General features: G+C 53.1%; 1 protein-coding gene across 2 annotated transcripts; it reads right to left on the reverse strand.

The window, feature by feature from the left end:
- Window positions 1-103: 103 nt before the first annotated feature.
- Window positions 104-9,552, reverse strand: Krt90 (keratin 90). 2 transcript variants are annotated; one of them, XM_063264074.1, is made up of 9 exons: window positions 9,012-9,552; window positions 7,235-7,443; window positions 6,851-6,911; window positions 5,980-6,075; window positions 4,733-4,897; window positions 3,782-3,907; window positions 2,806-3,026; window positions 2,219-2,253; window positions 104-1,071 (listed from the first exon to the last, which is right to left on the reverse strand). In XM_063264074.1, exons 1-9 carry the CDS (start codon window positions 9,489-9,491, stop codon window positions 851-853), a joined length of 1,614 nt encoding a protein of 537 aa, XP_063120144.1. In that variant the 5' UTR covers window positions 9,492-9,552; the 3' UTR covers window positions 104-850. The 2 variants fall into 2 exon arrangements, with proteins under 2 accessions (XP_063120144.1, NP_001008825.1); NM_001008825.1 differs by having other exon boundaries at window positions 851-1,071; window positions 2,806-3,011; window positions 9,012-9,491.
- Window positions 9,553-9,915: the final 363 nt, after the last annotated feature.

Here is a 9,915-nt window from a genome sequence, read left to right on the forward strand (position 1 = left end):
AAGGCAGGATCCTTTACAGCACTTGTGGGACCATTTGTAACCAGAGTTCGCAGTTCTGAGGTTCTGGCTGGGTATGAGACACAACACACTCGGTGACGACCGTGGGTGCTCAGTGACATTTTATTACAGCAGTTCTGGGACATAGACATGCGTAAGAAGAGCGGACATCTCGGGAGGTTTGGCTGCTACTCTGAAGCAGTTAACTTTCTTTTCACACAGCACAGAGGCAGACAGACCAATTGCCTTTGGGAAGTATTTTGGTCTTGAACTCGTAGCAGATATTTGAGGACTCACAACCCTTCAGACTAAACCACTGTGAAGACCAGGTTCTAAAAACCCTCTGTGCAATCCCCTCCTATAACCTCACCCTCCCTCTGTGCAACCAGGAGTGCCCCTGTGTCCCTAGAGCAAGAGCAGGCAGCAAAGATCTGCCTTTCTCTTCCAGCTTCCTGACTGCCTCTGCCCTGAGGGGATTAGAGTCTTCTTGTAGCCAAGACAAGGGATGCACGGTCCTCACATCTCAGAGTCACTCAGGGGCTGGGAATCAAAGAAAGGTGACTTTGGTCACCAAGGTCAAGTTTAAAGTTCCCATGAAGGACTAAGAGCCTCTTCCGGTTGCAGAGTCTAAGCAGGTTGAGAAGAACTTTTTGCGTACCCGCTCTCCCACTGCTTAAGAGGAAAGGTATAGCCTAGAGCAGTAGGGTCTGTGTGGATAAGGTTGGACTTTGAGATCAAGTACAGGCCACTTGCTATCCGTGCCTCTTGCTGGGGACTGCGGGCATGGGGTAAGCATCAGGCCTTAGTGCTGGGGAGCTGGGGGCCTGGGGACAGTGCGGAGGCAGGTGGTACTTTAGCTCCTGTAGCTCTTGGTGGACGATGTCTTGGAGACAATGCGCATGCTTGAGCTGCTGCCGCTCACACTGCGGCCGCTAGTGGAGCTAAAGCCTCCGCTGCTGCCTCCACCGTAGCAGAGGCCACTCCCACTGTAGCCGGCTCCGCCGTAGCCACCGCCGCTCACGCACAGGCCGCCACCTCCGCTGTAGCCTGTGCCCCCGGAGGAAGAGACTACAGCTGAAAGAAGAAGGCGCGGTGGTCATTGGCAGTTGTCAGACATCCCTCCCAGGCTCCTCCCTCTCCAGGCTGCCTCTCCTGCACAGGGCTTTGCTCCAGGCTGCTCTCTCCCCAGGGAAGCTGGGAGGACAGACAGCTGCCTCCATAAGCAGGGGGAGGTAGGGCGAGGCTGACTTCAGGACTCTGTCACTGCCTGACTGAGAATGAACATCCATAAGGGGCTCTGTGACTTTCGAAGCTTCCGCAGCTGTGATGTACAGGTCCCCCAAAGTGGCCCGGTCCCGCGGTTTACAGATGAAGAGACGGAGGTACAAGGAGATGAAGCATCGTGCACAAGGTCACCTCCGCCTGAGACCAGGTCTTAGGCTCCTGGACTGCATTGTCTCTTTCTGTATTGGGGCTCCACATGGGATGGGACATAAGGCTTCAAATTTGCATGAGGATTTTGTCCTCTCCTATCAGGACAGATCCAATGGCCACCTAGATCTCCCCACCAACTATTGGAGTCTCCTCAGCCTCGTTACTAGATATATTAGCATCTAGTGGGCCACAGGCTCTGGCTTCCCTGGTATTCTCTGACCCAGCAGAGGCTGAGGGGTTCTCATCTCCACGACCAGGACTCAGTGCTGCTACGCCACCTAAGACACCAGGGGGTCACCCCTTCCGGTCTCCTGGATGCCCAGGCCATGCTGAGATGTCTGTTTTACTTGTTCAGCCAACTTGCTTCAGTTCTATGGAAGCGGCTATGTACGCGGTACAGGTCTCTAGGCAGCTTCATATTTCTGCCAGAAGAGCTGAGGAGTGGGGACCCTGGCTGGCATGAGGAGTCCTGTCCTGTTCAGGAGCCTCTGAGGCTAGGCTGGACCTATGACCACATCACAATCACTTAGGGATAAGAGGTCCCCTGCAGCAGTCAAGGACACTTTCCCAGAATAAGGAAAAGACCCTTGGACTTCTTCCCCAGAGACTGGGAATGCTCAGCGTTCTTGACACTAGTAGGGAACAAAGCCAAAGGAAAGAGGAGAGGGGCTTAGTGACATATTCACCTAAGCTATTCATTTTCAAATCTCAGGGATGCTAGGGACTCCAGTTTGCCTCTCCTGCCCCACCCCCTCCACTCTTCTATCTTCCCAAGACATTTACTCACAGATGTTCACGGCACCAACGCCTTCTCCAGTGAGCCTGTAGCAGAAGGAAGGAGAAGGCATGTCATTGCTGAGGGCTTAGGGAGCTCTGGGTCCCTTGCGTATGAAATCATCAGTGCTGAGCACCCACTGTGTGCCAAGTCCCCTGTTTAATAAGCTTGTCGCTTCTCTCGTGATCTCTAGAAGCCAACAAAAATACAGAAGGGGCAACCTAGAGGAGGAATCAAGCCAAGGTACAGAAAGAAACAGAAACTGAGACCCCATGCCAATGAACCAGAATGGAGTAAAGTGCAAGACGTGTCTGGGTGATTTACTGTCCCTGAGGTCCTGTCAGTGTTATAAGGCCCAAGTCACAATGTCCCTGCTTAGGGCCTTCCAGGAGACTGTGGCTACCTTTGCCTCACAGCTTTGACCCTGGCCCAGGCCCAGAGCACCTGGAGGAGGAAGTCTCTGGAGGAACAGCAAGCAGCATTGGCATCTGACCTTGGTCTTTCTGTGCAAGGGCACTGTAGTGAGTAGCTCATGTGGCCTCAGTAGTGTACTCTCCTGTTCTGGGAACATCTGTCTGGTAGCCATGGTGGGGGCTCACCTGCACTCCTCGCCCTCCAACAGCTTGCGGTAGGTGGCGATCTCTATGTCCAGCGCCAGCTTGACGTTCATGAGCTCCTGGTACTCGCGAAGCTGACGGGCCATGTCCTGCTTGGCCTTCTGCAGGGCGTCCTCCAGCTCGGCCAGCTTGTTCTTGGCGTCTTTGAGAGCCAGCTCCCCACGCTGCTCTGCATCAGCAATGGAAGCCTGGAGTGCGGCACACTGCTCACAGGAGAGAGGAGGAGTCTGTGATACTGTTCATGGACCACATGTGGGGTAGATTAACTTCCCCGGAACACGTTAATGCAGTGGAAGTCAGAGTATTGTGTTCGAAAACAAGATTGTTCTCAGTCCCCAGGGGTGATGCAGAGTTAATTTGGATGAGAAAATGGCTTTCTGTGGTCTTTCTCTGGGCAGTGGGTAAGTATAAAAGCCAAGACAAGATTGACCATGTAGACGATCCAGAGGAAAGGCCTGTCCCAGTGTGCATCCCAAGTCCTGAGAGGCCCTCCTTCGAGATATTTCTATCTGGATAGCTTTATGTCAACTTGACACAAGGTAAAGTTATCTGAAAGGAAGGAACCTCAATTGAGGAGATGCCTCCATAAGATTGGGCTCTGGCGGACTTTCTTAATTAGTGATCGATTGGGAGGCAACCCATTATGGGTGGTGCAATCCCTGGGCTGGTGGTCCTGGGTTCTATAAGAAAGCAGGCTGAGCGAGCCATGGGGAGCAAGCCAGTAAGCAGCACCGTCCATGACCTCTGCATCAGCTCCTGCTCCAGGTTCCTGCCCTGCTTGGGTTCCTGTCCTGACTTCCTTTGGTGATGAACCTTGATATGGAAGCCGATTTCCCCTGAGTCGCTTTGGTCACGGTACTTCGTCACTGCAAGTGTATCCTTAACCAAGAGAGCCCAGATCCAAGTCTTCCCCGATGCAGGGGCATGGATGGGATGGCCTTTGAGATATCAGTCCTACCTGCTTCTTCAGGTTATCGATCTCAGAACGCAGCCTCTGCATGGCCCGGTTCAGCTCAGAGATCTCCATCTTGGTAGTACGGAGGTCATCCCCACGTTGGCCAGCAGACCGCTGCAGCTCCTCATACTAGGAGGAAGAAAGGACTTTGGGTGAGGGATGTGTGCAGCCACCGGGGATAGTCAGGCACAAGCGGTGAGGACTGTGGACCCTCTAGCCTTTTGGTGCACTGCTTGGAGAGTCCTAGGTTATCTTACCCTGGTGCCCACTGAATCCGTTGACACCATGCCTTGCTCTGAACTTACTCTCCATATCCACACACATCAGCCAACAGGAGACACCTGTGGCTCTTCCCCCTTTTCCTGCTCCCAGCCTCTCTTCCCTCTCTTCTGCTCCATGCATCTGACCCTCCCAGATCAGGGTCATACATGTGGGGATGCTTTTTGATAGGGAATCTTCCTTCACATACATTTGTCATGACACCAGAACATTCTGTCTCCATGACTCCTAGCTCAGAGTATCGACTCCAACTTTGGAAATCTCATTCTGTGATCTATATTAAGTCTTTGTGCCCAGAGCCAGTTCCAGCTGGCTCCTTTTACATCCTGTCCTCTTCTTGAAGGCATTAGGCCTTGGTCTTGACCTCACTGCTTCCTGTTGGTATGGTGACTGCAGCTGACCACTTATGCCCGTTTCTCTGATGTAAAGCTTTAGAGGTAGATATTATCTGTCCTGGAAGGAGACCTGGCATTTCTGCCTATATCTGACTATTCCCCTTGCTCCTGGTGGATTTGACCCTTGGTGATGCTCAGAACATGTGTTAGCTCTAAGTTAAACTCAGGTACTTTGGTTCCCACTAGGCTGAGACACTAGAGAGGGCAGACTGTTATCCGATTTGCCTATGAAACTTCTAGTTCCTGTATCCCGGTAGCTGGATAGATCTTGGCACCTCACCTTGGTCTGGTACCAGGACTCAGCCTCTGCCCGGCTGCGGTTGGCAATGTCCTCGTACTGGGCCTTGACCTCAGCGATGATGCTGTCCAGATCCAGGCTGCGGTTGTTGTCCATTGACAGCACCACAGAGGTCTCAGAGATTTGAGCCTGAAGCTGAGCCAGCTCCTGTGATCAAGCCCCAAGAGGAGAGGTGAGACCGGACATTCATGCATGGGCATATGTGTGTGCACATGTGTACAGTTTTTGTGTATCTGTGCAGATATGTTTGTGAGTGCACACATGTGCTTTGGAGATGGCGATACCCTGGGGCAGGCTCTGGCATGGAGGTTCTTGCATGGTGGAGTGCAACTCCTCTCTCAGTTCTGAAGGGCTGGGAAGGATACTTGGGAGAGCACTGAGTCTATAATATATATCTGAGAACACAGCACAGGTAAATCTAGGTAGAATTCTCCAGAAGTCGCTCCCATTTTCCAGAAAGCCCACTGACTGTCAGTACAATAATGTCTCACTTTCCGAAGAAGCCCAGCCCTTCACACCCAACCAAGACCGCACCTTGAGCAAGAAGCCTGAGTAAGAAGGGACCAGGCACCGCTCAGTCCCATCCTTTTCCCGACTGTCCTGCATGCTATGTTCTTTAGGGATGGGGCGTGAAGATTAGCTAGAAACAGAAGGGGCACCAGAGAAAACTCCAAAAGGGAGGGTCTTGATTATTTCTGTGGTGTTGTCCCTGCATTTCACAGAAGAGAATCCCGGTTTTCCACAAAAGCATGTCTTCAGGAGAGGCAGGCGATTGCCATAACTGGATAGAAAGCACCAGCGGGCTGGGCGATTACTGCTTATTAGCATAATTGCACTGAATTGTGCTCTAAGAACAGCAGAGGGGCGGGGCGGGGAGGGTGGGGCGGGGCTGGGCTGGGCTAAGCGAGCCATAGTGCTCAGGCGGATCTGTAGGAATCGCTAGAATTTGGTAACATGCAGATATTCTGTCTGTTCAACAGAACACACTTATTCGAATTATTCTAGTTGACCAAGATTGAGTTTTTCTCCCTTCAGAAACTTCTTGGTACTCAGGAACCTCACTTTTTTTTTACCCCTTCAAAGATCAGGATCTGTGTTCCAAGAATCACAATCCACAGATCGTTTGGGGGCAGGGTGCAGAGAGGAGGCCAGGAAAGTGATGGCAGCTTGTGTTCCCCTCCTCCAGTGCTTCCAGCTCTAGCCCTCTAGACAGGGGACCCGGGTCTCACCGCCTCATAGAAAGCTCTCAGGAAGTTGATCTCGTCCATCAGAGCATCCACCTTGGCCTCTAGCTCCACCTTGTTCATGTAGGCGGCGTCCACATCCTAGGCACAGAGCATGAGGTCATTCTGGGTCCTACCCTTCCTGGGTTGCCTATCGGCCTCTGGGAATTACTTCTGAATCTAGTGGGACAGCTTCAGCTCCCCAGGGAGCACATGCCTTTCCTGAATGCTATCAAGTGGCACTGGAGAGATGGGTGGTCCACATAGTATGACTCTCAGGAGTGCCTGTCTGTTGCTCATCAGCTAGTACCGTATGCGAGGGTCTCCTATGTCCTCTTCAAAGGTGAGGATGCTCTGCTGAGTGATAGGCTCCTATTGCCTACGAGCTCTTCAAGCCTCTCCCCAGACACTGCATGGCCTCTCATCCTCACGTCTCTGCCCATTCGGTTTCCCTTCCCTTTCCTTCTCGGAGATGCGGTTCCATTATTTCTTCAGTGTAATCCTCAGAGGTTTTTCCTTCCCTCTGCCCAGGACAGCCAGACCTTTAGACTTCCACTGCCTAATCCTCCTACTGCCCTGCCTGACGATTGGTTTTGTGTTCTGGATTCTGAGCTGAGGACCAGGTCTACTTGGCTTCCCTCCTCCTACAATGCCCTGTGCAAAGAGGGGAGCTAGTGTCACGACTCACATATATTGGACATGGGAGTCCTGGGTCCCGACCTGCTTCTAATCACCTCTGTTCAACAAACTGAACCTCCCCAGACCTCAGTGTCCTCATGTTTGAAGCCAGATAAACCTCCAGGAAACACACGGGCTTCCATGAAAGTTCTGCCTCGCCCCAGGAACCCGCCACCAGTGAGATTGCCTTTGCACTTACTTTTTTGAGCACCACAAACTCATTCTCTGCCGCTGTGCGTCTGTGGATTTCCTCTTCGTATCTGTGGGAAAGGCCAAGGAGGGTAGGTGTTGGAGGGAGGGCTTGACAGTGAGGTTGGACTCACCCTGTCTGGCCCGGTTCTTGAAGTCCTCCTGCCTACCGTCCTGCATATTCTTCAACTCAGGGGTATGGCAGGTGGACACACTTGGAGAACATTCTGTTGTAGTGTGGCCCCCTCATACATATGTGGCCCGGAATCAGACTGGGTGGTGTGGAGAACTACTGAATGCTATCAAGTGGACCTGGATAGCACCAGTTTCTCTCCTTTAGCCTGACCTCCCCTGGCCCCACAGCTCTGGGCCAGATAGAGGGGGACCCACTCACTTGTTCTTGAAGTCCTCCACCACGTCCTGCATGTTCTTCAGCTCCATCTCCAGCCTGCCCCGCTCCCCTCCCAGACACTCCAGCTGGCGTTTCAGGTTGGTGATGTAGGCTTCGAACATGGGCTCTAGGTTGGTCCTGGTTGTTTTGTGCTCCTGGAGGAGGCTCCATTTGGTCTCTAAGACTTTGTTCTGCTGCTCCAGGAACCGCACCTGTCCCCGCCAAAGGTAAGAGACTGTGAGGCCTTCCTTTCCTAGCCTGTTACATGCTCTGTGAGGTAGAACCCCCGATAGTGAGGGACACTGCGTGACTTCAAAACTCAGGTGGTGGCTTCTGCCTTCACCCTGAGCTGCAACGACCCTGGGGTGTGGAGCGTCAAGTCAGTGTTGGTACATGGGCTTGGGAGGCTTGATAGGTCCAGAGGGGCTGGAAGCCATCTAGGTATACCAATCCTGTTCGGTAACTTAGGAAAAGAGCACCATAGCTAACTGAGCCCTAACAGATTCTGATTACACAGGTTGAGAGAGTTACGGCAGAGAATTCTACCTGTCCATGTCCTCCTGGGAGAATTTTTCAGGATCTGGAACTTAGAATCAGTTGCCTGTCATTCTAGAAAGGTTAGTATAGGTCACTCTGGAATCGCATTGAGGGGGCATGTACACAATCCCAGCCATGTCTCTCACTAGTCACGTGGCCCTGAGCAATCGGCTCCCTGGAGTTGCTCTCGAGTCTCTTGTGGCCTTGAGCTATTATTTGGTTTCTGGACTTAGCTCCACCAGATCCTGATTCTGGGGGTTGTGCATAGCTTTTCCTCAGCCTGAAGTCCTTCCACTGGGAGGGACTGGAATGTCACTTAGCTTCCAAGACCCCATCCATTCAGAGACCGCGGTATCCCAACAGGGTCTTTCCCTTGCCACTCCCACCATGGGAGAGGGAGTCCTCTGTCTGGCTCCAAGTCCTACCCAATCCCCTGTCACCTCTGAATAAACCAGGAGAAGGCAGAGCCCAGGATTTCCCCTTCTCAGCCAGGTTCCTGGAAGTCATGCCCCTGTTGGAATAACCCGGGCCAGTGACACAGGTCGCTGAAGTGACAAGGTGACAACACTTAAGAGTCTTTGGTTGATCTATCCACCCAGTGATCTACTCTCCATGAAGAGGCATTATTACTTCAACAGAGCCACAATGGGACCTGGCAGTCCATCTGTTCCACCCTCCTGAGGCTTGAGAAGAGGGGTGACTTTCCTCTCAGTAGTCTACGCTATAGCCTGAGCCTCTCAGCGCCACTTCTTCATCATCCCAGGGAAGCCTGAGGGGTCCAGGGCTGTGACAGGGCTCTTTCTCAGCAGAGGCACCAGGTGGCACCCAATGGTATCAGGTCCCACAGGCCTCTCTCCCTGAACATGTAGGACCTTTAGGAGCCAAGTCACACAGCCTCTGGGGCTGAGGCTGCAGTCACACACTTCGTCTCACCCGACCCACACGGCTTCCTATACACCAGGCTATCACCAAGGTGCATCCACAGGGAAATACCTCTGCCTTGGGGAAAAGCAAGGGACCCTACGCACTTCCGTGCAATACAGCTTTTGTTTCGTTATTGCCTTCCCTCCAAAATGCTCTCTGGCTGGGTGGAGATGGGTGCCTTTCTGCTACCCCATCAGCAGACAGCCTAGGCTCTGGGTGCATGCATCCTGGGAGGCCAAAGGTGACCCCAGGAAAACCCAGAAAGCAAAGATTCCAAAAGGCTGCTGTTTAGCAGTGGGGAACCCCGCTTGCCTCTCACCTTGTCTATGAAGGAGGCGAACTTGTTGTTGAGGGTCTTGATCTGCTCCCTCTCTTCCTTTCGAACACGCTGGAGAGATGGATCGATCTCCAGGTGCAGGGGCGTAAGGAGACTCTGGTTGACAGTGACTTCATGGATGCCTCCAGCTCCAGGGGCCATCCCACCTCCGAATCCATACCCGCCATAAGATCCCCCAACTCTGTATCCTATGCCACTGACACCCAGACCACAGGCAGCACCTCCAAAGCTGGCTCGGCTGGAGCGGTAGCCCCCGCCAATGGAGATTCTCTTGTTACCCCCAAAACTGTGTAGGCTTCTTGTCCCAAAACCACCCCCTATGCCGCCTCCGAAACTCTTCCCGCTCTGGGACACGGAGACAGAGCTGAATCCGGGCCGACAGCCAGGAAGGAGGCTAGCTGAGGAGGCGCTGAAGTTCCGTGTGCCCCCAGACTTGATGGTCACCGAGGATCGCTGGGTCATGGTGGAAACTGGTGTCAAAGGGCAGCGGAGCAAAAACAATGGCACGAGTGGAGAGCCTTCAAAGTCTAGCCTGCTGGGACTCCCCTTGAGTTTTATCCCTTTCAAGAACTGGGCTTGGCCAGAGTAGATCAAAGACCACTGTGTTGTGTTCACCCCAATGGCATGTCTGGCCCCAGCCCATCTTCCTGCCCGCTAATCACGGTGGGGAACACCCTACCCTGGGCAGGACCAGGCCTGGGGAGTCCAGCCCGAGGCACACCTAGGTCCAGAGCTCCCCGTTTGCCCAGGTTGTCAGTTACACACTCTGGGCTGTCCCTGCCCTCTGGGCTTCCATCCACACTCCCTCCACCCCACGCCTAGCTCCCAGACTTAAGCATCTGACTATGCCCATCCCATATTGGTCATTTCCATGTGTGTTTTAAAA

This window comes from Rattus norvegicus, chromosome 7, assembly GCF_036323735.1.
Source record: "Rattus norvegicus strain BN/NHsdMcwi chromosome 7, GRCr8, whole genome shotgun sequence".
Classification (NCBI taxonomy): domain Eukaryota; kingdom Metazoa; phylum Chordata; class Mammalia; order Rodentia; family Muridae; genus Rattus; species Rattus norvegicus.

Excerpts from the sequence above, each read along its gene's own strand:
- Krt90 (XM_063264074.1), bottom strand. The coding sequence starts at position 9,491 with ATGACCCAGCGATCCTCGGTGACCATCAAGTCTGGGGGCACACGGAAC. Across the intron at positions 7,444-9,011 it reads TCGCCTCCTTCATAGACAAG|GTGCGGTTCCTGGAGCAGCA; the intron begins GTGAGAGGCAAG and ends TGGCGGGGACAG. Across the intron at positions 2,254-2,805 it reads TTGGAGGGCGAGGAGTGCAG|GCTCACTGGAGAAGGCGTTG; the intron begins GTGAGCCCCCAC and ends CTTCTGCTACAG.